The sequence below is a fragment of the Diceros bicornis genome, chromosome 29 (assembly GCF_020826845.1).
Source record: "Diceros bicornis minor isolate mBicDic1 chromosome 29, mDicBic1.mat.cur, whole genome shotgun sequence".
Taxonomy (NCBI): Eukaryota; Metazoa; Chordata; class Mammalia; order Perissodactyla; family Rhinocerotidae; genus Diceros; species Diceros bicornis.
In genome coordinates, this window is record NC_080768.1 from 1,275,436 (window position 1) to 1,303,303 (window position 27,868).

The 27,868-nt window shown below is 45.4% G+C and overlaps 1 protein-coding gene across 1 annotated transcript in view; it reads left to right on the plus strand.

Moving 5' to 3' along the window:
• The window catches only part of DLGAP2 (DLG associated protein 2), a 159,137-nt gene that overhangs the window by 35,741 nt on the left and 95,528 nt on the right, over positions 1–27,868 (plus strand). Inside the window, exons 3-4 of the mRNA XM_058524845.1 lie at positions 11,309–12,378; positions 22,832–23,043. Coding sequence (XP_058380828.1) covers positions 11,309–12,378; positions 22,832–23,043 — 1,282 coding nt within the window. The remainder of the gene's footprint in view (positions 1–11,308; positions 12,379–22,831; positions 23,044–27,868) is intronic.

Genomic DNA, 27,868 nt, shown 5'->3' on the forward strand with positions numbered 1-27,868 from the left:
AACAATGCATGACGTAGTTTCCACCTGCTCCCTTCTCCTCCCCAAGTGGCCCGCTCGCTCCTGCTCTTGGAGCCTGGAGACAGCGAGCCCCTCCTCAGGGTCTCTTCACCAGGCCTCTGCCCACAGGAGACCTTCCCCGACAAGCCTTGGAGCGGGAACTCCCGCGTTTGTTAGCCCCTCACCCTGGATGATTCCCACCCGTAGCGTTCCTCACCATCTGACCAGCCTGCTTGCCTATTCATTCATTTACTGTGGGTCTCGCTGGAAGTACGGCCAGGGAGCAGCAGTTTGGTCTCATTTGCTGCAGTTCCCTCACTGCCCGGTCAGGTCGCTGTGTCTGCTTCATAGCAGGGTCTTCTACGTTCTCTCTAAACGGCTAACTGTGCAGTTCATGGGAGAGAGGAGGGGAGAGTGGAGAGAGGAAGAAAGACACTTTCACAGCTGTTGGGGCACACTGGCAGGGAGCTCTCTCTGCAGCCTCCCTGCATCTGTGGCCCTGTGACCTACGAGAGAGAAAACAATGGACCCTGGTGGTGGGACCCACATGGAGCTCCTCCAGGCGCCCTCCAGTCAGAAGAGCAGCCTGACTGCTTCAGTTGCCGTCACGGACAGCGCGGGGGGCACCAAGGGAGCTGACACGTTAGTGTGTACAGCCGCAGGGAGGCGAGTCGGGGGTGGGGGGGGGCAGGTGCCTGCCGCCACGCCTCCCCCCCCGGGCCGCCCTCTGCAGCTCTCAGAAAAGCGAGATGCAGCAACCCTGGAACCACTGGAGGATGACAGCTGTTCCTTTGAAAATGGTTTGAAACCACAGAAACTGGGCCGGTTTCGTCCATTGGGGGCCATGATTTTCTAACAGTAGAATGTTTTTTAAAAGCATTTAAAGAAAAAAGCGCAGGGAAGAGATGAATGCTTAGCAGCAGAATAGTTTCAGCTGAACTCAACTCAGGGCGTCACAGTTTGGAAACTGGCAGGGGTCTCGTACAGAGCCTGTGCTTCAAAAGGGCTGAACGCGCTGGAAAATATTAGCTGTTTATTATTCTGAGCAATTCCAGCCTTAGGACTCGGTGGAGGACATAGATGTTGCCTAAGAACGTGGCGAGACCGTCAAGCAGATCCTGCCCCAGGTAAACCCCTGGTGCACACGTCCATCTTATGAAGTTTGACTCGTTCAGGTATTCATTTGGTTACCGGACATTAACTGGGACTCACGATGGTGGGTCAAGGAACTCTACCAGGTAGAGAGAGTGACTCAGAGATTAAAGAGGTAGTTGGGAGACACGATGCCACATACAAAAATCAACACAAGACGGCAATTCGGAACATGAAACCGAGGGCAGCTCGTGGTATTCACAGGTGGATGGGCCACGTCCCCAGAGATAAAGTCCCACTGTGTCTGCGTTAAGGCCCAGGAATTTGCCCTTGAAATGCTTCCCAGGTGATTCTGCTGTATAGCCTGGGTTTGAAGACCTTTGAACTATTGGGTAAATAAAGGCAAAACCTCAAATAGATAAAGAAATACAAGATATTAGAGAGCCAGATCTTGGATAACATTGGTGAGAAATGTTCACCAAGGCACCGGGTTCCAGACCTCCGTCCTGCTCAGCCAGACTGCTGTGCACTTTCCTCAACGGTGACCCAGGGGGTGATTAAACAGCTCCCAACCGTTAACTGTGTGACTTGAACTAATGTCATCAGATCCAATTGGTGAAAGTTAATTTATTTACTAATTTATACTTCATCTCGTTTTATAAGAATATGAAGCAGTGAATAACAGAAACGTGTAAAATACGCTGATGAAATAGAAATCTGAATGCAAAATCCTGATGCAGGGACTTTAGATCAGAATGAAGGGACAAAGGAAGACGCGTGTCAGTGACGTAAGGACCTTTAAGTGTAACCCGAATTTGCCTCTGAGCCATGTGACAATCAGAGCAAAACTGCAGACGGCTCCAACCATGTATGTCGTGCCAAGAGACGGAGAGAGGAAGTTTAGAAGCAAACAAGCCTGCTGCTTTCAGAAATCTTGCTAAAACACAGGAAATTTTTTTTTTAATTTTTTGTTTATTGCAGTAACAGTGGTCTATAACATTGTATAAATTTCAGGTGTACATCATTGTACTTCTATTTCTGCATAGATTACATCATGTTCACCACCCAAATACTAATTACAACCCATCACCACACACATGTGCCGAATTATCCCTTTCGCCCTCCTCCCTCCCCCCTTCCCCTCTGGTAACCACCAATCCACTCTCTGTCCCTATGTGTTTGTTTATTGTTGTTATTATCTACTACTTAATGAAGGAAATCATACGGTATTTGACCTTCTCCCTCTGACTTATTTCGCTTTGCATAACACCCTCAATGTCCATCCATGTTGTCACAAATGGCTGGATTTCATCGTTTCTTATGGCTGAGTAGTATTAAAGTTTGTACATATTCAATTTTGTGTTTTTGTTTATGTCTTCTCTCATCACATATATTTATTCATTTATAAGAGCTTTATGAGGATATAATTCACATACTATACAATTTACCTATTAAAATGTACAATTCAGTGGTGTTTAGCATATTTACAGGTATAACGGTCACTACAATCAATTTTAGAAGATTTTTATCATCCCATTAGCAGTCACTCCCCATTACCCCTCCCCCAGCCCCTGGCAGTCGACAATCTACTTTCTGTCTCCATGAATTTGCCCATTCTAGACGCTTCATATAAATGGAATCATATAATATGTGGTCCTTTGTGACTGGCTTCTGTTTCGCAGCATATTTGGAAGGTCCATCCATGCTGTAGCATATTTCCGTACTTAGTCGATTTTTATTGCCAAACAACATTCCCCTGAATGGATATAATCACTTCTGTTGATCTGCTCATCAGTTGATGGACATTTGGGTTGCTTCCACTCTGGCTATTACGAATAACACTGCTATGAACGTTCATGTACATGTTTCTGTGTGGACATTCCCTTTAATTTCTCTTGGGCATATACCTAGGAGTTGTTTAACCTTTTGAAGAACTTCCGTACTGTTTTCCAAAACGACTACACCATTTTACATTTCCCCCCACCCTCCAGCAGTGTATGAGGTTCCACTTTCTCTGTGTCCTCATCAACTCTTGTTACTTGCTGTCTCTTTTACTGTAGACATCATAGTAGGTGTGAAGTGGTATCTCTATTGTGGTTTCAATTGCATTTCCCTGATGGTTAATAATGTTGAGCATTTTTTCATGTGCTTATTGGCCATTTGTATATCTTCTTTGGAAAAATGTCTGTTCAGCTCCTTTGCTCATTTTTATTTGAATTATTTGCCTTTTTATAATTGAGTTCTAGGAGTTCTTTGTATACTCTAGATACAATTTCCTCATCAGATACATCATTTGCAGAAATTTTTCCCCTTCTGTGAGTTGTCTTTTCGCTTTCTTAGTGGTGTCCTTAAAAGTACAAAAGTTTTTAATTTTAGGGAGTCCATTTTATCTTTTTTTTCTTTTTTTCTGTGCTTTTGATGACATGTCTAAGAAACCATTACCTAATCCACAATCACAGAGAAACACGCGTATGTTTTCTTCTAAGAGTTTTATACTTTTATCTCTTACTTTTAGGTCTTTGATCTATTTTGAGTTGATTTTTGCATATGGTGTGAGGTAGGAGGTACAACTTCAATCTTTTGCATGTGGAAATCTGGTTGTCCTAGTACATTTGTAGAAGAGACTGTTCTTTCCCCATTTAATGGTCTTGGCACCCTTATCAAAAATGAATTGGCCATAGATGTATGCATTTATTTCTGGACACTCAATTCCCATTGATCTATGTGTGTGCTTGTCCTAGTTCCACACTGTTTTGATGACTATAGCTTTGTAATAAGTTTTGGAATCGAGAAGTGTGAGTCTCCCAACTTCTTTCTTCTTTTTCAAGATTGTTTTGGCTATTTGAGATCCATTGCATTTCCATATAAATTTGAGGATTGGTTTTTCCACTTCTGCAAAAAAGCCAGCTGGAATTTTGATAAAGATTGTGTTGACTCTGTAGGTCACTTTAGGTAGTATTGAAATCTTCAAAATATTGAGTCTTCCATTCCATGAACACAAGCCGTCTTTCCATTTAAAGTCTTTAATTTCTTTCCACACTGTTTCCTAGTTCTCAAAATACAAATCTTTCACCCCCTTGGTGAAATGTAGTCCTCAGTATTTTATTCTCTTAGATGTTATTGTAAATGCAATTGCTTCCCTAATTTCATTTTTGGATTGTTCATTCCTGGTATATATAGAGACCCAACTAATTTTTGTGTTTTGATCTTGTAACCTGTAACTTTGCTGAATTTGTTTATTAGCTGAAATTGCTTTCTGTGGATTCTTTGGTATTTTCTTTATATAGGAATATGTCATCTGCAAATAGAGATAGACATTTCTCCCTTTCCAATTTAGATACCTTTTATTTCTTTTCCTTGTCTGATTGCTCTGGCTAGACCCTCCAGTTCAGTGTTGAATAGCAGCAGCAAAAGCAGGCAACCTTGGGGCCGGCCGGGTGGTGCTAGCGGTTGGGTGCATGCGCTCCGCTGCGGCAGCCCAGGGTTCACCGGTTCGGATCCCGGGTGTGCACCGACGCACTGCTTGTTAAGCCGTGCTGTGGCAGGTGTCCCATATAAAGTAGAGGAAGATGGGCATGGATGTTAGCCCAGGGCCAATCTTCCTTAGCAAAAAAAGAGGAGGATTGGCATTGGATGTTAGCTCAGGGCTGGTCCTCCTCACCAAAAAAAAAAAAAGCAGGCAACCTTGTCTTATGCTATTCTTAGGGCAAAAGCTTTCCATATTTCACCATTGAGTAGGATGTTAGCTGCGGGTTTTTCACAAGTGCCTTTATCATGTTGAGGAAGGTTTCTTTTATTCCTAGTTTTCTGAGTGTTTTTATCATGAAATGGTGTTGAATTTTGTCAAATGCTATTTCTGTATCAATTGAGATCATCATGTGTTTTTTCCCCTTCATTCTAGTAATACGTTGTAATACATTGATTGATTGATTTTTGTCCTGTTGAACCACCCTTGCATTTCTGGGGTAAATTCCACCTGGTCGTGGTGTATAATTCTTTTAGTATGCTTCTGGATTAGGTTTGCTAGTATTTTGTTGAGGATTTTTGCATCTGTATTCATAATGGATAATGGTGTGTGACTTGCTTTTCTTGTGATGTCTGTATCTGGCTTCCATATCAGGATAATGCTGACCTCATAGAGTGAGCTAAGAAGTGTTCCCTCCTCTTCTATGTTTTGTTGGAGTTTGAGAATAATTGGTGCTAATTCTTCTTTAAATATTTGGAAGAATTCACCAGAAAGCCATATAGTTCTGGACATTTCTTTGTTGGAAGGTTTTTGATTACTGATTCAACCTCCCTGTTTGTTACAGTTCTGTTGAGAAATTTTCTATTTCTTCTCAAAGTAATTTGGATGTTTCTATGAATTTGTCCATTTCATCTAGGTTATCTAATTTGCTGACATACAATTGTTCATATTATTCTCTTATAATCATTTTTATTTATATAAGATAAGTAGTAATCCTCCACTTTTATTTCTAATTTTAGTAATTTTAGCATTCTCTCATTTTTTCTTTTCAGTCTGACTAAAGGTTTGTCAATTTTATTGATCTTTTCAAAGAACCAACTTTTGATTTCATTGATTCTCTCTATTATTTCTTTTGTCTATTTCATTTATCTCTGCTCTAAGCTGTATTATTTCCTTCCTTCCGCTAGCTTTAGATTTAATTTTCTTTTTCTAGCCATGTGAATTTTAAGATCGGCTTTTGAATTTCTACAAAGAAGCCAGCTGCAATTTTGATAGGGATTGTGATGAGTCTGTAGATAAATTTGGGGAGTATTTCCATCCTAACTATATTAAGTCTTCCAATCCATGAATATGGGATATCTTTCCATTTATTTAGAGCATCACTAATTTCTTTCAACAATGTTTTGTAGTTGTCAGCATACGAGTCTTGTACTTTTTTCTTAAATTTTTGAGGAAACATTTTTTTTAATGGAACTTCAGACAGGTTCCTTTTGACCTATGGTGGGCCACATCTTTCATACTCTCACGTGGTAAATACAGGTTCACACGGCTGTTTCTTATCCTGTTCCCTGACCTGAACTTGTGTGGCAGGGTCCTGACAAGACGGTGAGGTGGACCACAGGGCTTGTAAGAGAAGGCAGCTGAGCAGGTGCTGCACTGGGGGGTGGCCGGAAGGATGAAGAAGTGGGTACAAGGACGTGGGTAGCAGACAAAGGGAGCCAGGGTGATTCCAGGGACGAACCAGGGCTATCTCAGTTTTGCACAAGGTCCAACTGAAACTTCTGAGGAAATATGGGTAAGTTTAACTAGCTCGGGAAAAAATGCTTTATAGGAGAATATATCATTTTTTATTTAGCAAGCAACTCCACGGTCCACTTTATAAGGTTTCTGTTGTTCCTTTTTGTCTTGTTGGGTTTGTTCTTTACCTTTACTTCAGTTGGCTTCCACCTCTAGTGGGGGACTTTCCATTTAAGGTGGATGGCAAGACCAGATGACACAAGTGGAGGGTCTGTCCCTCCCCCTTGGTGGGCAGATGAAATCAGATGATTGCAGGCAGGCAGGTAACTTGGGTTAAGGGAGCTTCAGGCAGAGGGAGACAACACTGGCTTCCTCACTGGGAGGGACCTCCAAATGCCTACGGCAGAGAGGGCTGGCCGGTTGCTATCCCTGCACTGTCCCTCTCCCCAGGGGTGGAGTGGAGGTGCATGCTCTATGCTGTCCCAAAAATCCTGAGGCCTGCGTCTGTCACCACAGTGTGCACGCAGCCTGGTTGGCTCAGGCTAATGCTTTGTGTGGAACTACTAGCCTGGTTTAACCAGAAAGGGCGCATGGGGCCCTCCACCACCCTCCCCCACCCTCAGCAGCCTGTTGTTGGCATCTGACCACCTGGGGCTGGATACCTTGGTTGCAGAGCAGCTCTGATGCTGCGTGTGTATGTTCACACGTGTGTCTGTGTGCATGCTCAATCTCAGGAACCTCGCCCCACCTGCCCTGCTAGCCTTGGTTTCCTTAGCTGGTGGTGGGGATGGGTACCACCTCCCTGCAGGGTGGTGAGGAGGGTAAAGCCTGTGACACAGTGCCCACACATAACGAGCACTCCACACACACCAGCGTGTCATAAAGGTTTTATTCCTACACTCAGAATACACTCATTAGAATGGGTAGGCCAACAGTCTCGTGAAATCCAACAGTAAAATATGCCTTAACATTCGAGTTTGGATTTGAGGAGACAGTTAATAGATAATGACGGTAATTGCTGTTTTCTCTTTCTTAATAACAAAAAATGGTGTCCTGAATAGCTGGAAATTAGGAAGCTAAGACGCCCTCCACATTTTTGTTTGTTACCTCACTGTCACAAAAAGAAACTGCCAGCCCCTTAGTATCTATTAAATGTTATGTGACTTATAAAAATAACTATCGTCTAAAAGTATTGCCGTTATTTACAGTACATTGCTATCTCGTTTGTTGTCACTTTGGTATTGTTTTCGAGGGGTGATGTGTAAGTTTCCAGGCTACGTCAGTTCAGTCCTGTACAGTGGAAATGAGAATGTGTTATCAACATGTCACATAATCAAATTTAATTCAGTTCAGTTAAACTTTTATCTTTTATGCTGTTCTTTTATGTAGCCGCATTCATAACACAGCTTCCAGGCTAAACATTAGGCAGAAATAGGATATGCAAGTGGAGCGATAATGGGCTCACTTTTTAATATGGAGGAAGATTAGAATTGTATTAAATTACGTGTTAATGGAAAAATAAAGCAAAAGATAATAGGATGACAACTTTATGCTGCTGTAAAGTCTAGATCACAGCACATGGTTTTGCTATTTATGAGTTGAATATTGAATTTCCTTTGAAAACTTGCCTTTAATTATATTAAAATATAATATGATCTAAAATATCCCCTCCTAATATATTAAAGTGTTCTAGTGATAATTTGGCTTTTGAGAAAGGAAGGACTGAGTAGGTATTATGGGATAGCCACTGCGATGAGCCAGTGAATTACCTTGAATTGTGATAAAGTGAGGCTACCTTTGGAGATAAAGGATTCATTGATCCTTGACTTGGAGAACATGCAGAAGAGACCCTGTGCTGCCCTTGGTATGAGAGGCAGCCCCACTCCTGCTCCGAGTCCATTGGGATTCCTCAAAGAATGTTCACATCCTCTGCTGCTGTCAATCACTCCGGGTGTGACAGGTCTGGCCTCTAACTTCTTACAGATCCGTGACATGATGTCCCTTCCTTATGAGATATCTCCATGTCTGAGCTGGTGTGGACAGGGGCAGTCTCAGAGCCCGAAAATGGGCATTTGAACCCATACCTTGCTCTGGTCGTCTGGCAAATATTCTCACAGGTGCTGGTGTTTCCTTACGTGGACGACCAAGAGAGTTGGGTAGAAATAATCGGAGGGAGCCTGGAGTCTCAGCTTTCTCTCCCGTTTCCCATGGTCACCCTAGGTGTTCATATAGAGTCTGCTGTGGGGGGTCAGGGTGGGTGGCTCTATGAGTTCTAGGTGTCACTAACACAGGATTGCTGGTGCTATCTCTCAGGCAAGGGGACATTAGTGAGGAGTAGGTGGGAGAGACGCTATCTGTGGTGGAGGACAGGTGGGGCAGGGTTAGTTACAGGACTTGGACTGAGGGGTGCGTTGGCCCTGGGGAGGAGTGTTGGACCAGTGCGGGTGAGGGGGGCAGGACTCGGATAGCTTCCTGCCAGATGCACTAGCATCTTGAGGATGTCCACTTCTCATTCCTGTCTGGACCTTCACCTTGAGGACAGCGCACAGTAGGCACTCTCTAGGCGTTGTCTGAAGGGAGGTTGAATTGCACTGGAGCTGGGTCTTGGAAAATGAACACAGGAGAAGACGGATGTGTGCAATGAGGGGCTGAACGAGGGGCTCCGGCCAGCTCACCCGGTCATGACATAGATTCGAGCAGGTGCTCTGCACCTGCCACATTCTGGGGCTGGCCTAGAGCCATCACAAAGCAAAGCCCGGCCCTCATGGAGCCTGCCGTCCTAGAGGTAGCCCTTGGTCACAGTGGAGGAGCTGGGACTTGTGGATAAGCTGGTGAGCTCTTGGACAGGGAACCAACTGGTGAGGGTGTGCTTGGGGAAGCACAGGCCTGCAGCAATGTTTGGGTGGCTGTGGACAAAGGAAGAGCAGTCGGGAGGCTATTGCTGTGGCCCTGTGACAAGCACTGAGTCTGAGCCAGGGCAGGGCCTTGGAATGAAGGAGGTGGGCGCAGGGAGTGAAGGGTGAGCTGAGCGCTAGGGTGGGGCAGAGGAGGAAGGCGAGGGTGAGTAGAGGGGCGAGTTGGGAGGCAGAGAAAGGGAGAAAGCCAACAGGTCCTCCTTCCCCCGAGAGTTGTCGGGGCACCTGGCAGCCATTCCGGAGACAGACAGAGAGAGGAAGCTGTCTCAAGTGTCGTGAAGCAGGCTCTGCTGGGTCATAACGGCGTCCTCAGGGCTCCCCACAATTCAGAGCAAGCTTGTCAGTGGGCTCACAGCAGGGCACATGCGGGGCAGGGGGAGGCGGGACATAAGTGCACAGCCTTCTCCTTGTGCGGGACGGTGGGAGGGGCAGTGGAGAGGGAGACGGGGCCCTAGTCAGGAGAGCCAGCTGTCTCCACTGTCCCAAGGACAGACGGCTGGCTGTGCAGTGCCATTGGGATGACGCTGCTGGGGCCCTCAGACCCTCGCTGGGTTCAACCCACAGGCCATTCCTGGGCACTCAGCCTCATGGGTTCTTCCCACCAGTTTTCCTGCTGGAATCAGCTTCTCAAGTCTGTATTTCCTGCATATATCATATTACATGCATGTTATAGATGGATATATGCATTATATACACATACTATATATACATAATATATGTGCATATTATATATGGATATATGAATTATATATACATACTATATATGCATATTATGTACTATAATAGAATCTGTATTTTCTGCATGTATTATATTATGTGCATATTATATACTATATACGCATATTATACATGGATATATGCATTATATATACACACTATATGTGCATATTATATACTATAATAAAGTCTGTATTTCCTGCATATGTCATTATACACGTATTATATACCATAAATGCATATATGTATTGCATATGTATGTATATTATATACTAGAACAGAGTCTGTATTTCCTGCATCTGTTTGGCCACCAGTTGGAAGCAAGCCCTGATTTGGGACTGAAACAGAAACACTGGGACAGCAAGAAGCAGAGGTGAAGGAAGGGGCTTTTCTAGCGAATCCTGGAATCCAATCACTTAGGTTTAATTAACCCTGAACTTTAAAAATGCCAACCCAAAAGGACTTCAAATGATAACAATGACAATAATAATAGCATAGGTAATAAATGTGGAGGGTGTCTTCCTCCCGGAACTCTGCCTGTCGCATTGCCAGTGTCTTGTGTCCCTTGCCCACAACTAAGAAACAGAAGCCTAGAAAGCTCAGGTCACCCGCCTGGAGCCACACACCTGGTGGTGGCAGGATCAGCGCCCTCACCTGACCAGTCCATCTCCAGACGCCAGCCTTTCAATCACTGCACCCAACCACCTCCATAACAAGAAGTCCAGGGGACGGTCCACAGCCAGCGGCTGCAAACCCAGCATCCTCTGAGAGGTCGACTCCTGAGGATTTGATTACCTGTGTATAATATTGCAGGTCACATAATCAAACCATTGTTTTCTTTACAGCAGCTTACAGTTCAAAACCGAATATCTGAAATGGAATGTCAGAACGTCCTGGTTTAGTCCTCGTTTTGCCACGTTGACAGCCCTGAGAAACCCTCCTCCGCTCCTTACCTGCATGGCAAGGATGTGGCCTTAAACAATCTCATGATTAATACATTAGAGTGCAGCACGTTAGTTTACCAGGCAATATCACTGATTAAATAGCAGATGTTGTTTTTAAACTTGTTAAACTGAACCACAATAAACAAATCTAATTGAAATGTAACTCATTTTTCCCTCAAGTTGTTTATTTGTTTAATACATTTGGGAACATTTGGAAATATCAAAGTTTACTCTCCTTGATGTTCTTATACTTTTGAGCAATTGATGTGGTATAAAAAAGCAGTTGCCCACTTGAATGCCCAGACCAAAAGTGACCACTGACCACTGGATAAAAATAGTTCCTGCGTGGGGTGTCAAATATTTTACTTCTCCAACACGTAAGGTTTTTTGTTGATATTCCCACAAAGTCTTAAATGGCATTTCTGTTGCTTCCTCCACAGATCAGCAGTATTCATGGTCGCCAACTCAGCACTTCAATGAAGAAAGATACTCGCCTGCTCCAAGGAATATGAAAGGATTATCTGGGAGTCGAAATCAACCACAGTTGTGTTCTGGTCATACATGTGGCTTAACCCCGCCTGACGATTGTGAGCATGCCCACGACCACATCCACCATGGGCAGGACTCTCGGCAGCCCTACCTGCTCAGCCCGGCGGAGAGCTGCCCCATGGACCACCACCGCTGCTCCCCGAGGAGCTCCATCCACTCCGAGTGCGTGATGATGCCTGTGATGCTGGGCGACCACATGTCCAGTAGCACTTTCCCCAGGATGCACTACAGCTCCCACTACGACACGAGAGACGACTGTGCCATGTCTCACGCCAGCGCCAAAATCAACCGGATTCCGGCCAATCTTTTGGACCAGTTTGAGAAGCAGCTCCCCCTGCACAGGGATGGGTTCCACACGTTGCAATACCAGAGGACTTCCACCGCCGCAGAGCAGCGCAGCGAGAGCCCGGGGAGGATACGACACCTCGTCCACTCCGTCCAAAAACTCTTCACCAAGTCCCATTCTTTGGAAGGCTCTTCCAAGAGCAACGTCAACGGGACCAAGGGTGACGGCCGGGTGGATGACCACCACCACGGCCACCACATTAAACACAGTAAACGGAATAAAAGCAAGGAGCGGAAGCCCGAGAGCAAGCATAAGTCGGGCCTGAGCAGCTGGTGGAGCTCCGACGACAACCTGGACAGCGACAGCACGTACCGAACATCCAGCGTGGTCAACAGGCACCACCTGGATCACGTCTCCCACTGCTACCCCGAGGCGCTGCAGGGCCCCTTCGGGGACCTCTCCCTGAAAACCTCCAAGAGTCACAACGACGTCAAGTGCTCGGCCTGCGAGGGCCTGGCCATGACACCCGAGGCCAAGTACATGAAGCGGAGCTCCTGGTCCACACTCACCGTGAGCCAGGCCAAGGAGGCCTATCGTAAGAGCTCCCTGAATTTGGACAAGCCCCTGGTCCACCCGGAGATCAAGCCCACCTTGAGGCCGTGCCACTACCTTCAGGTAAGGAGTCTGGAGGCCTGACTGCGGCTGCCCGTCACCGTCTTTACGGCAAACCATCGCAGGTGGCGTGGGCTCTGGGAAAGCCGTGGGGCATCCCAATTCTGCCTTTAAACCACAGCCCTGAGTAGGAAGGGCTGTTCCTTGAACGCCTCTAAGGCTGGAGGATTTAGCATCAGCAACAAAATGTACTAGCCCATGGTCGTGTTTTCTCACTTGAAAGTGGCTGGTTTGGCCCACTGGAAATTGGCTTGAATGAGTTCACTGACCGTACCTGAGAATAGCATCTTTAAGCTTCAAAATACCAATGAGCATGATTATGGGAAATGCAGCTGCTCCTCTGGGGTGTGGATTAAATGAGTTTACCAAAGGCGAGAACAAATTAAAGACAGTGGATGGCTAGAGGGGGCATATTGTAGAATTCTCTTTTCTGTAATTTCCCTCTCATCTCTGCCTCCTAATCATGCCATCACTGAGTCTGTGGGTACCCCAGGGGAAGCGTCAGCCCCTGAGAGGCACCCCCTCTTTTAAGGATGCCTCTGCCGTTACTTGTATCGGCTAACAGTGCTATTAGCAAAACTTGAAAGTCTGAAGTTTCCTTTAATATACACATAATTTGCATTCCGGTTCACCATCACTTCTACTTGCCTGACAGCAGTTGCTGCAGGCTATGCATTGGCTTAGAGAAATCTTCCCACAATGAATAATAGAGCTGAATGCTGGCTGAGTCACCCGGCAGTCAATTAATGGCACAAACAACCATGAATCTTTTTAGGAGTCAGGTGGTTGCAGATCATTTCAGCAACTCCAATTGCCATCCTGGTGCCTGATCCAAAACCCACTGGTTCTGTTTTAAAGGGAAATGCTAACCCAATTGCTTTTACAGGCAGATTTATTCAGAGACAAATAGGTAGTTGGATAAAATACCATTTGTATGGCAATGAGAGAGACTGAAATTCTGCTTGTAGTTAGCAAACCACAAAAATATACAAATATAAAATTTTTACCTGTACATATCTAAAGGAACATGATGAATAGACTCAGGGTTCACTCTAGTTATTATTCAAGAAGCAAAACTCTCTTGTCTTTCTCTGCGTTCGTACCTGGGAAATCTCTGATGCAACGTCCCCTGAACACTAGGACGATGCCACAACTGTGGTTTTTGGCCACTTGGGCCTGACTCCAGACCCACCTTCTTCCAGGACACTTCCCCTGGCCACCCCTTCTCTGCAGTCCCCATACCTTAGAATCTGCCCTCCCCTGAAGCTATCCACTGTCCCCTTTACTAACTATCCTTTTCTCTGGCCTCCAACAGCTCCTTTTAGTTTGTTTTAATTATGGAAAATATTAAACCTATACAAAGATAAGAGCATAACATAATGAACACCTGTACACTCATCACCCAGCTTCAAAAACAATCCATTCATGGCCAATTTTGTCCCATCAGTACCTCACCCACCTGCCCATTCAGGTTGTGTTGAAACAAATCCCATACATCCTAGGTAACTATTTCTGTATTTATCTCTGAAAGTCCACCCGGGAAGATTCGGACTCTTTCTTTTGAAACATAACTGCAATACTGTTATCAGACGTTAAGAAATAATAATAATTCTGTACTATTTTCAAATATCCAGTCAATATTCAACTTTCCATGATTTCTCACAATCTCTTTTTAACAAGAAAAAAGAATTCTTTGTTCGTATCCAGATCCAGATAAGGGGCCACATGGAAGTGGGTTGATCTGTCTCTTAAAAATCCACAGGTTTCTCCTCTGTCTCCTTTCTCTCTCCTTCCCTCGCATTCCTCCCATTTCTACAATAAGCGTTTGGAAGGACTCTCAGGATTTATGAGCACTGGCCATTTGCTTCCACACGATTCAGAAGCAAGAGTTAAGTTTTAACCAGGAGCTGAGAGGTGTCATCTCTGAAGACCACAGCATCTCCGACATCCTGTCTCTAGTGGCCACCCGGCTTGTTTTGGTCCTGTCTTCCCCTCCTCCCCACAGTATCTACTTGGGTCTTTATTGATCTGTTCAGCCATCTGTGATCTGTCTCCCCCATTGAGATTCAGGCCTGGAGAGCATTACACCCTCGTCACTGCGTTAGCTCTGCATCTGGCTGGGGGTTGGACACGTTATAAAGCTCTAAATGAAGGAATGAGGAGGCACCTCCAAGTGTCCTCCTGTTTGGAGGACACTTGGAAGCAATGAAAGAAGCTGCTCAAGTGTCACTTCAACAAAGAAGAGTCTCTCCAGGCCCTGGAGGCGTGTGGGTGGTTCTAGAACCAGGGTGATGAGGAGGGTGGATGAGCGCCCGGCCCCTTCTGCTCTCACAGGCTTCCTACATCTTCAGGAGGCCGAGTCAGGGCTTGTAGGGACTGTCCAGCTCCAGAAAACCAATAGTTCTGACAAGCTTCTCAGGAAACTTTTCAGTATTAGTCCTTTAGAGGCAAAAGATGAGAAACATGATTGTTGTAATCAGGTTCACATCCGTAGTGACAGCAATGCTTTACAGCATGAAAAAACTCCAGCCGACTTCATTCTCCTCCACTCTAAATGCATACCTGCAATCCGAAAGAAAGACGTTTGCTTTGAAATCGCTCCTGGTCTTAGATCTTGGCCAGGGACTGACAGAGCACATGGTTACAGTCGCTTTCAGGCGTCTGTCTCCCTTCCAGACCCACAGTGAGACATCCAGCCCAGGAAGCATTTCTGAAGTCCCTTTGAAACCACCGTGGACGTGAACTTACAGCCGTGCCCTCCTCTCTTCAGCTCTTTGTGGTTCTTGGTCTATATCCAGCTGTCCCAACTGTCGGCTCTCTGTCCTAAAAGTGCCTCCTGTAAGATGGAAATGGTGATCTCCCCGTTGAGGGTTAGAGGAGGTGTGTCCATCTCCCAAGCCCCAAATTTCCCCATCACCTTTCTCAGGGACTTGAGTTTCCTGATGGCCCGTCCTGTCTCCCCCCAGGCCTCTTAGTGTGAGAAGTAATCACTGAGAGCTCCTGGATCTTGTTGACACCCATGGAGCTCCTTTATCTCCCCAGGACCAGTCTACAGAAACTTCAGGATCTGTGTCTGTGGACTTGGAGTCTGGGATCACATGACCCACTCATCTACCCAGTTACAGGCCTCCCCAGCCCGCATGGCTGTCCTCAGTGACTTATCACCACTGGGAATGGCTTGGCATCGAGGCCACTTAGAGAGTTCACTGGTCTGTCTGTCAGCTGGGTTACTTCCCAGACTCGCTCAGACTGGCATCCCTGTTGACGTTACTCTGTGATTGTGTCTCTTGTCCCTTGAGTCCCATGGAAAGCACTGGTTCCTCTTTCAGGCGCTTCTCATAATCTGCCTTATACGGTGTTTCTCTGTGTATTCTTGGCCCATTTCATCAAAATGTAAGATATCCTCATATTGTGTAGCATTTTGTGATCTCTGTGGCACGGTCACATTTATTGTTCTATTGTTCAGAGTCTTTCGTGACCGTAGAGTGGGGAGTCCTGGAGAGCAATGGTATCCCCTACAAAGGGTTTACCTGAAAGAGTTTATAAAGGAACTAGTGACAGAGCAGTGGGAGGGATGTTAACCACACAGGTACCAGGAACACTGGAAAACCATTGCTGGCCTAGGCCTGTGGGCAGGATCTGGTGAGAGGGAGGAGCATGGAAGTGAGGCTCCCAGGATGGGGAGTCCTGGTTGGATGCAGGTCCTTCCAGACGATGGACCCAAAGCAGGAGAGAGCTATGGAAGATGTGCCACAACCTTTCTCTCTTCCCTACCTCATGTCAGCCATTGGCCGAACCCACCAGAACCAGAGAATAAGGGACGCAGTTGATGCAGAGTCTCCCTCGGGGTGAGGGCAGGAGCAGGGCAGGGATGAGAGGAGAATAGATAGGGGAGGGGATAACAGAGGGAGAGTGACCAGCACACAGGACAGTGACCAGCACACGAGAAAGTGACCAGCACATGAGACAGTGACCAACACATGGGGACAGTGACCGGCACGTGGGACAGTGACCGGCACACGGGGACAGTCACCAGCACACGGGACAGCGACCAGCACGTGGGACAGTCACTGGCATACTGCGTCCCATTCCAGTGCCTCATCTGGGGGACCTGGCATAGTCTCGCACCTGTGATGGGCATTCAAGAAACACTTGTTGAAATAAATTCTCTGTGGAAAGATGTGGGCTTCATGAGTCTGGTCAACCTTGTACCTCACTGATCTGTATACATCGGAGTTTGTGGTTAGATTCAGACAGTGTAATAGCACTTTGAACATCATAAATTGTTATATAAACCTGCAGTATTGTGTGGGTAAGTATTTTGTTTTACCCAAGTTTACAGTTAAGAATGAGATGAGTGACTGAAACGGTCATTAGGAAGGTTTAGGATCAGAAGTCACAGATCGGTTGTGGTGACTGGGAGGCCCTGGGATCTGTTGGGTTCCTTTCATTTGGAGATCTCAAGATTCTGAGAGATCATCCTCATCCATACAGTAAGTGTTGACTGAGTGTCCACTGTGTCCTCGGCACACGTCCTCGTTTGTGTAGCCCAGTTGGGGGCCTCACTTATCAGGGCAGCCCCCCGATTTTTGTGCAGGGCAGTAGCGATCTCTCTGTTCTGCTTCTCCCACTCCACATAACGACCTCCCCTGGCCTGGGGCGGTCTCTTCCCCATAACTGTGTGTCTTCAGCCCGGTGGATCTGTTGGTGGTCTGCACACGAAGCTAGGTCATTGAGTGGCCATGGGGGCCCTGACCCCAGCCCCCAGGGCAGCGTGATTGCAGGCTGGGCTGGAGATGCTGTGTGTGGAGCCCCGGACCGCTGGCCTACAGTTCCAGGTCGTCCTGTGTGTCTGCTCCAGGGTCTGTCATGGTTTAAGGAGTGGCATGGAAGCAGATGTGGCCTTGAGAAAATGAAGTCAGCAACTGACCAGTGGCTCTAAGGAAAAACCAAACCAGAAATTAATAAACAAAAAAGAACTTCCCCAACCATGCTAATTAGACTTGGGATTCAGGAGTTGACTTGAGCAGCATTATCATGAAATCATCTGCTAAGACGCAGACAAACCAGCAGGAACCACTGAGGAATCCAGCGTTTCCCCACTCGGCACTGTTGACATTTGGGTGGACGGGTCTCTCTCGTGGGGGATGTCGAGCTGCATCCCTGGCCTCTACCTGCTAGCTGCCGATAGCACCCGCATTTTGGAGACGACCAAACCTGTGTCCAGATATTACCAGATGTCCCCAGGGCGCAGAATTCCCCACAGCTGAGAACCACTGGTGTCATCCAAAGAGCATGTGGTTTAGCACCAGGAATCGGGCTCATCAGAAGCCCACGCGCTCCCTGGGCTGATGAGCAAGCACGGCGTCCGCCGGCACCACCTCCCTGCCCTGCGTCCGCCGGCACCACCTCCCTGCCCTGCGTCCCCATCCCCATCACCGCCCGCCTTCCAGGTGCACCAAGGTCAGCTTCTTATGGGAAGTCTCCTCAGGTCCTGTGAGATTTGCATGGTCACCCTACCATGCGCTCTCCAAACTCCTGGCATTTATGACATATCCATGTAATTGTTTAAAGAACTTTCCTGTCCATAACTGTGGCTCGTAAACTTGTCAAACCAAGTGTCCCACTTGTAACAAAAACTTCACAATGTCTCTCGGACTATTCTAAAATGAAATTTATGTATGACTGACTTACACACACTGTTTTGGTTGTATATGTATATATATATTGATTATAAATAAATGTTATTTATTTATATAACGTGCCCAAACTCTAACATAACAGAGAAATAAAAGAAAGGTAACTATTAACTAGAAACATGAATTTTAATATAACTATGTCTGGGCACAATGACAGATGTGTACAAAATGAAGTATCAGGAAGCTCATTTCTGGATGAAGACTCACCGTAATTTGGAGCTACCAATTACACGGATAGAGGAGCGTTGTAATGATTTATTTGCCACCAGTGGATTCGCCGACCTGATGGGATTTTGGAAGTGGTAAACAATTCTTGGTAAAGCAGCAAACCAAACAAAGCTCTCTCTTCCCTCGATTTACATGGTTAGTTGCATTCCTGAAAAATGTATTGTTCATGAAAACTGCACAAAAAAACAAAAAACCTTTGGCTTACATACAAAGCAGAGTTAGATTCAAGGCTCACGCAATTATAGACAGGAAAACAGACATTCAAATTCATACGAGACATGAGCCAGTTCTTCACTGGGTGGGCTTGCTTCATGCTTCACCAAAACTAGCATCTCTGGACCCCCAGATTCTCCTAATGCTCCACAAGTACGTGACAGTCACAACTGCCCCAGATAGAGTTCTGTGATGTCGCCAAGAGGCTGCCCTCATTTAGAACCATTGTCCTTTGCTGTAAAATCTGGAATTCAGAAGCCCAGCTGTCTTGCTCTCCATTATCTCCCCGGTGGCTGGAGTACCTGGCGTTCATTTAAAACAAAAAAACTTGTTGAATGAATGAAGAAGACAGTTCCCTAGGGGAGACACAGCGTTCAATGTTATTTTCCTCCTTGGTTTCAACTCCTGAAAGAGAATATTATGACGAAACCCTGGTTCTTTACCCCTGTTCCTGCTGCTTGAAAAATGGGAAAGATCTTTTAACATGCAGTATCTTTAAAGCAAGAAACCAGAGATACCAAATGTCCACTAAGGTCACCCTTAGGAAAACGCCTGTTTAGAAATTATAGATACCGCTCACCACTGTGTGCACACAGGTATTTAGGGTAATTAATTGTCCTTAAGCACAGCAAAGACTGCAAATGGGATTTGCACAGGTTGGTGGCTCTTGTGGAGGGAAATTCATCATCATTCATTCATGGGAAACTGTAAAGCCACTTAGTGTTCTGGGACGGACATTGGGCCACTCATGCACTGGGCCGCAGGGCTCTGACACGGTAGGAGCCCCCAGGAAGATTTATGCACTGAGGCGCGGGGGCGTATGGTACCGCTCTTTTGTACTTTCGAGAGTCTGGAGACACATGATCTGGACGGGATTCATACCCTGCACTCGACTCTAGTTTACACTCCCTCTGTATTGAAATTTCTGCTGTCACAGACTGCAAAAGTGGCTTTCTAAATCAGAAACGGAAAAATACAAGCTGGTCTCGTTTGTTAGTTAATTCACAGGCTGCTGGGGAAAAAAAACAAAAACCTTTCTTTTTTATGGAAACATGCTTTTAATTCACAAAAACTCCTTAAAGCTGCCAACGGGGGTGTACCATTCATGGCATGTGGCTCTCCTCCATCTGCCCCCGGCCAGCCTCCCAGCCTCCCTCCCTGGAGCTCCCGCGCAGCTGGCCTCGCCTCTTTCCTCAGCGCAGGGAATGGGAGCCTGTGCCTTTGTCTGTTTCTTCTGCCTGTGCCTTTCTGCTGGTCAAATGCAAATTAGTTAGGACCCCAGGCCTCACCTCCAGGAAGCCTTCCCAGATCACCTCCTCTGTCCACAGCTTCATTGACCCCTTCTCCATTTCCCCTCTGCACTTGCATCTTGTGCCCTAGTTAAACCATAATTCATTTCTTTTTATTTCTGTCTCTTCTACTGAAATGTACTGTCATTGAGGACTGACTTTTCTTAAATTAAAAATACGTTTGTGTGTTATTGCAATAGCAATATATGGTCCATGTAGAAAATTTAGAAAATATAAGTATAAAGAAAAATAATTGAGAATCCCATAATCAATATCTCCTGTTGATGACCCCTGTTCCACATCCTTCCAGCCATGTTTCTATGCAGTGGTCCCATAAGATCTGTACCACAGAGCCTGGGTATGTAGTAGGGTATACCATCTAGGTTTGTAATTACACTCTGTGATGTTCACACAACAACGAAATCACCTAACACATTTCTCAGAAAGTATCCCTGTCGTTAAGTGACGCATGGCTGCATAAAAAAAACATTGACTGTATACTGTGCTTTTTAAAAATTGCTTGCCCCCTCATGAACATCTTTATTCTTGCATGGCTACATATATATTCTCCTGCACTATAATTTTTGAGGGCAGAACGGTAACCACTGTACGGTTGTGATAAATATTTCAAGTCGTCTCCTCTAGGAGATTATCGGCATTTCCTCTTTCATCCTGATGAACAATTCACCAGTCCCTGGCACCGAATCCTCCTGTCTGAGGACACCTTCGCAGAAGTGACGCTGTGTGTCGAGGGCGTCAACAGTCTGAAGTCTTCTGATGTGTTGCCATAAAGATTGGACCCACGTTACCACGTGGCATGATATTGTGTGGAAATGCCTGTTTCCTGCATCTTTCTCCATCCTGGCGATTGTTTTTCTAAGTGTGGAAAACCGGCTATTAGTAAGAAGACACATGGATAAGAATTGTTAAATGCCCAGAGCAATTAATCCTTCATTCTTCATTAGCCATTTCTTTCCAGGGCTCAAAAATCCGAAGTGTCAGGACATCTTCGACATGCATTTATGCCTATTTTCTCAGTTGCCAGTTGTCTTCTGAAAGAGCCCTCTGTGTGTCCCAGAGCGTTATTTCATTCTCCCTGTGTCCTGACCACTCTGCACTGCCGTCTGTACGCCCCACCAGCCCGGGTCTTCAGCATTCACAGTGCCCTTCCACGTGGTCGTATTCTTCTTTCAACCTGTGTGGAGCCCGGCACAAAGAGCTTAGGGATGCCCAGCTGAGCAGGGCTGTAGATGCCACACCCGACCTCTGTTCTGTGGTTGAGGAGACGGGGCTGTGTGAGTTCCCCCAATCCACACAGCTTCTTGGGGTCAGAGTTTAATGAGAACCTGGAATTTTCCATTCTGTTAAACCCTCTCCTCATCCCAGCGTCTGGATCTACCTCACTGCACGTTGCTGGGGTGTTTCCATGCGCTTCCCATGGACCAGGGCTGTACTGTTTTAAAAACAAAAACCCTGCAGATAGGATCCATCTAAATCATCACCGCCGGTGCCTTGAGGGGCTTGTTGCTGTCTAGACGTTTGTGCCTTTCCACGCTGAGTGAGGTGCAAGGCGAGTCCTCCCCGTCCTGGCCAGAACTGCAGGCCGTACCAGTAACCCCAATAAGCAGCGCTTTCCCACCCTCGGTGTCCTGTCCTGGGCTTTACGTGGAAGACGTCTGATCTGCCAAAGCAACGTGACACTCGTGTTTAAGGAAATGAATACAAGTGCTTTCGGCTGAAAGCTCTGCCTTCCTCCCAGGCAGCAGGTCCCTGGGGGGTGCTTGATGAACGGGCTCCCTGGGAACATCAAAACTGGAAAGAGCAGGATTCTTTTTAGGGTGATTTAAAGAATATGCATGAGTAGCTACGTATTTTACAATAGGAAAAACACCAACTTGGAACACTCTTTAAAAATGGAATTTTATCATTTTCTTCCTCCATAAACAGCGAGTGGGAGATCGCTCCTCCCGTATGAAGAACACCTGAGTTAGGTCCTCTGACGCAGAACGCTATGCAATTGTATGGTGTGCTGTGCCAAATCGTGGAATCTCTGCCCTCAGCTGCCGCACGCTGTGGGTTTTGCTTTCATAAATGTGAGTTGACTATGGGGTCAACTTCATCCAGAGCCTCCGGGTGGCTGTGCAAAGCTAGTAGAGTACCCTGAAAGGAGGACTCTGCCCCGAGCGGCACCGAACAGGTGCACACTGGTGGAAACATCATCTTAGAAAGTTCCGTGGCTTCTGTTTGTGGTGGTGTGAGGAGCTTGAGTTTCATGTGCGGTGGGCGAATACCGAGATACTGCCCTGCTCTATCATCTTTCTGGCTTGGCCTGCCTCAGAGGAAACTTGACACCAAGTGCTGAGCGGGTTACCTGTGGGCCTCTGCCGGGAGTGCACAACACCAGACGGTCGTTCGGTCCTGCACCGAGCAAGTGGGCGATGTGTCCAGGGCAGCAGCCTTTCTCCCTTGGGGACGGGGATTTGCGTGTATGGTAAAACTCAACTTCTGGCGTCAAGCCCGCTCCTTTGTCAGCTGCACTGAAGGGGTAAATTTCCAGTCTTTTGGGCCCTGTCTTCTTGCTCTGCTCTGCTTCTTTGCCCCTCTGTTTTTCCTTCCTTCTTCTCCACACTGGGTAACTTTTCTTCCCCCAGTTTCCTCAAGTTTCAGTTTCGTTTTATACCAAAAGGAAATAAATCTGAATGTTATCGGTGGTTTTGTCTAGGTCCTGAGATTACAAGTGGGGTTTTTTTCTCCTTCTACGTTCATGACATTTTCTCACTTTTTCTGTAATATTTATCTATCACTTTTATAATGGGCAAAAAACAATAGTTTTATATTAATGTCCTTCTAGGGTTTGAATGACAGAACACTAAGAAGCATCTATCTTTGTGCACCTGACTTTCCACGGTAAATGACCATACAGAGCTAGGTCCTCAGGGAATCGTGGAGAATTTCTTCCCCCAGAAGAGCCAGAAACAGGATTCTAGTGACAAGTTTGATGCATGTCGTGTGTCTCTTCTCTCCTAGGTGCCTCAGGACGAGTGGGGAGGGTACCCCACCGGGGGCAAGGATGAGGAGATACCCTGCAGGAGGATGAGGAGTGGGAGTTACATCAAAGCCATGGGCGACGAGGAGAGCGGAGAGTCAGACTCCAGCCCCAAGACGTCACCCCAGGTGGCCATCCGGCCAGAGCCATTGCTCAAGTCCATGGGTCAGAGGCCACTAGGAGACCTGCAAACGTAAGACCGCTGACTTTCTTCTCTTCTGAACCCTCCTCCGTTGTTTCAGAACCCTTCTCTCTTCCAAACTGGCTAACCTCTGGCCTGTTGTCGTCAACTTAAAAATAATTCCTGAGTCGCAAATATTAGACTTTATGGCCATCAATTTCAAGTCCTTTAAAAACAAATCATACTTTTCGTTGTTTATTACATAGTAATTGAGGAAATATACTTGGGCAATTTCTATGTCAAATATTACTTTTAAAGCAATTATCATAGCCAACGTGGTCCATCAGTATCTTTTCAGATCATTCCAGTTATTTTCATCAGGGACATATTTATGTGTGTGTGTGTGAATATCATAGTGGGGAATTTTTTGTTTGCTACAACTTTATAAGTGCATTTGTAGGCAACAGGTTTTTTGCAGGATTGGGGCAGAAAATGGATTAGTTTTACCAATATAACAGCATATGCTCTATATCTTGGTCTGAAGATGTATTATTAATAAATTTAACTAATTTCCAAAATATAAACAGAGAAAACTATTTGGGAAATTACCTATTCATATGAACTATGAAAATATGATTCTTATTCTTAACAGTCACAATGTTGTGTATATTTGGTCCTGCCAGTTAAGGTTGGATGTAAATGCAAAGAACTGTCTGTTTTTTCCCACTGCAAGCTGTCAGTTGTCCCATGTGAAGGTTCAACAGCAGGGTGAAACAGCTTCCTGGTGCTTTTCCAGTGTTGCACACTGCATTGTTCGTTGTAACACAAGTGACATTGCATGCTGAGTTGTTCATTGTAATCCGTAAGTGAGACTGTGAAGCTCCGGACCGAGGTCTGTCTTTGTGTCACTCCCTCCAGAGCCTGATGCACACAGTGATGAGAAAGGATGGTGCAATTTCTCCCAATAAATCCAGCCATCGGTTAATGTTAGCTTGCAGGATGCAAAATAAAAATTTTGAATTGCAACTGGGTCTACGCTTAACAAACGTGAGCCATATCTTTATTCCCTAGGTCAATTGAATTCCGCAGTGATGGTGTTGGGAGTGGCAGACAGGGAGTGGGGTGAGGCTGCCTCGTTCCATAGTGTCTCCACTCTGCCTTACACAGAGAAGATGGTCAGGGAAGGTTTGTTAAGGAATGACTGGGAACAAAGCCAGAGACTCGCCCTGGAGAAGCGCATAGATTTGGTGGAGGGAAAATGGGGAGGGAGTTGCGTGTGAGCAAAGAAACTCCAGGGAAGCAGTTATGATAGGAAGGTTGTGCTGGGAACTGACAGCAGGGAGTGAGAGCCCAGAGGCAGTCCCCTGGCCTAACCACCCCCACAGTCCAGGGTTGGACTAGACATCGGTCTCCCCATCTTTATTTGGGGGTGCTTGGAGACACATGTGAGGATTATGAATTATCTGAAACCTCTCCCTGGGCAACAGTTGTGCTTAGCAGGTCTGGGGGGTCATAGCCGCTGGCGCCCACCCTCTGCCTGGGGTTCTGAACCACTGGGTGGGTGGCCACCGACATCACTTTTCATTTTGAAAGTTTGTGATTCATTTCATGATTATACACATTAACAGCAAACCATGAAAAAGGAAAAAAAAAAAAGCAGCCAGTGTTTCTTCCATGGGCAGGGGTCAGGAATTTTTAAGAACTATGCACTGTATTTTCGTGTTAACAAGGTTCCTCCTCCTGTGCCTGCTAAGCCCACCAACCCACGCTCCGAGGCATCCCGTCTCCCCATCCTCGAGCTCTCCTCGTGGTACTGCAATTACCACCTTCTTCAGCAGTTAGAGACCAGGTCTCGTCCCTCCCCTCATCTCAGGGACTCACTCGGATCTTGTACAGGCACCAATACTGACAGTGTTCACAAGATAGTGATAGGAGTTTCCATCATTACCCAATAGAGTAACAGTTCCCTCAAAAACCCAACAGAGTGATGAAGAGACCAAGGCCACTCAACAGCGAAATCTAAATATTGACTTAACCCTTCGTCCAAGTATGGAAACCAAGCTGGGAGTTCCTCCATGGATGGTTCCTAATACCTGAACAGAACACATACTGTGCTTCAAACCAGGTAAAATTGGGGAAAATAAATAAAATATGCTGCCTGCAGCTGCTCCTATTCTAAATTCAAATTTACTTCTGCTTTTGGCCTCTCGCACCACTATCCACTCTATCTGCAGAGATAACCCTCCAGTTGGGTCCATTCTTCCCTTTACTCTGTAATTTATCACTCTGATCATCCATCCAACAAATGTTGGGGCGCTGTGCTAAGTTCTGTTTATAAGTGTGCAAACTATTCTTTTCTCCCAAATCTGGCACTGTGATGGAGATAACAGAATGGAGAGCTCAGGGCTCTGTGATACATCCAGATGGCGCCACGACCCACAGGGCTCCTCTGCCAATTTGCCAAGTCCATTAAAATCCCATGATAAGTCACTCTTTGGGGTTAATTTGAAATTTCTGTTAGAAAATAAGTTGTTACTGGGAGGTACGTCAATTAAGTTATTATTGCCTATTAGCCTCCTAGCACATCTTACATTTGTTTAGAATTTTTTTAGATTTAAATGTAATTTCATCTATTTTCATTTTAAATGCCATCATAAAAGCTCAACTATTTACTCGGGGAGGTTAGAACTGTGCCCATCTTGTGGAACAGAACCCTGACTCAGAGAAGTAAGGTGCTGAGGGTCGCGTAAGTGACCAAGAGCTTGAAAGAAAAATGATTGTTTTAATCTCATGCCCAGTGAAAAGTATTTCACCTTCAAATAGCAGGAGCACACTCCTGGGGGCCAGCATCATAGTCAAGGGAAAGGAAATTAATGTTTTATAATAATATCACTATGGGGCTATTACTACGGAATAAAAGGAACACGTGGGAACCTAAGAAGGAGCCGGCGGGGATTCCCAGATTAGCAAACCCATGTCTTGGAGAAGAGACATGTAGAGCGGTCAGACTTAACCTTTAGTCAGCTCACCTCCTGTCCCCGCTGGTCCCACAGCCTCTGCCTCTGGGCCCTCTGAGGAGCTGCCATGAGCGCTGACTGGGCCGATCACGGCTGCTGTGAGGCAAGAAGGTATGGAAATCATTTAAATTAGCTTCATCTGATATTTTGCCGGTAAATAACATAAGTCGACCATCTTCATTCTAGGGTTTATTTTGTACCCAAAGACTGTTTTAAGCAAAATTCATAGTTCTAAAGTTGTATTTAAAATATCATGGAAAGTAATCAGATTTAATAGTGCACTGAACGTGTTTCCCCTTTTATACCATGGAACTTTACCAGCAGGAGCTGAGTGACAAAATGTTTTATGATGGCAGAGTGATTCCAATGATAAAAATAAGAATTAACATTTGCTAAGCTCCTTTAGGTTTTTAGTCTCCTCCTGGTGCACACAGCAGCTTCTATTTAACAGTATTTAAGAATGCAAATAAAATGACAAGATGAACCTAGTAATTATACTTTAGTTTTAATTTGATAGGTGTGGATTTGTGTTCTTGTCATTGAATTATCCTATTGGCACGCTAAAACCTTAGGATTTTATGCACCTCCCACTTCACGATAAGCATTCATATAAAATGGACTGTACTGGCAGTACTTTTTCAATCTCCCTGCTCACTTGGAAGAAGATTGGGTCTTTAATAGGCTGGTACCAGCCCTTTTGAGCTGTGTAATATAAAACCCCTTCTGTGAAGGCTGCAGATATTCAAAATGCTTGACCTCTTGGAACAGTGATTCTGTTGAACACTGTCTTGTCTTCCTGCTGTTAAACTGAGAAAAAAGTCAGTCCCCTCATTAATAATTGAACACGTGTCCTTATCGTACCTACGGGGATCTTCGCTTTCACCTTCTGTGTTCTCTAGAACAGCCCAAGGTAAGGGAAAGTCTTCACTCTCGAAATAAAAATGAAACAAAGCAAACAACAGACACCTGTCCCCCCATCTCAGTGCACAAATCTCAACAGTTGTGTTGACTGATTAGGAAGGTCGATCCTGGGGTTGAGACAGACCCTGGCCACCGTGGGTTGGAGCCTGCCCAAATGCAGACACCATTTAGAATTGTTATAAGTGAAATGCAAATTTCAAGCTACTGCTGAATCCAATTTACTGGATTTTTAAGTTAGCTTTTGTATTAGTATTTGTGATACTAGATTTAGAGAGTTCGATTTTGATAATTACAAAATGGAGACCAACTAATTTAATTTTGGGGCCTTGAGGAGGGTGTTCTGCTTAGTTGAATTGAGAAGTCAGAGCTCTAATAATGTTGAACATCTCTGAGTCATCCTTTCAGGAAGGTCACGTTGTAAATTCATAGAGAAAGGAGGGCTTATTTCAAGAGCTACTTCATATGTAAAGGTAAACTCAGGTTGATTAAAGAGATAAGCTTAAGAATCACACTGGAATGTATGTGTATATATGCACATGTGTGTATATTTAGATTTATGTGTGTGTATATCTGCATGGATGTGTATATACATGTGTGTGTGTATATATATATAGATGTGTGTGTGTATATCTGCATGAGTGTATATATACACATGTGTGTGTATATGACTATTTCATAATCCTGGGATGGAGAAGACATATCCAAACAAGATTCCACAGTGAGAAACTGCAAGATATTGATCGATTTTAATTCATGAAATTAATAACTTATTTATGTAAAAGCAAACTAACAAACTAAAAGTGCTGTCACCATGTCACCAAAGTGAAACAGTGATAAAAGCCTGGAAAATGTCTCACAATATAAGTGACATGTGTTCACATTCTTAGTACACAAAGATGCCTTACAAATCCATACAGAAAAGATAAACACTATAATATAAAAATGGAAAAAGGCCATAA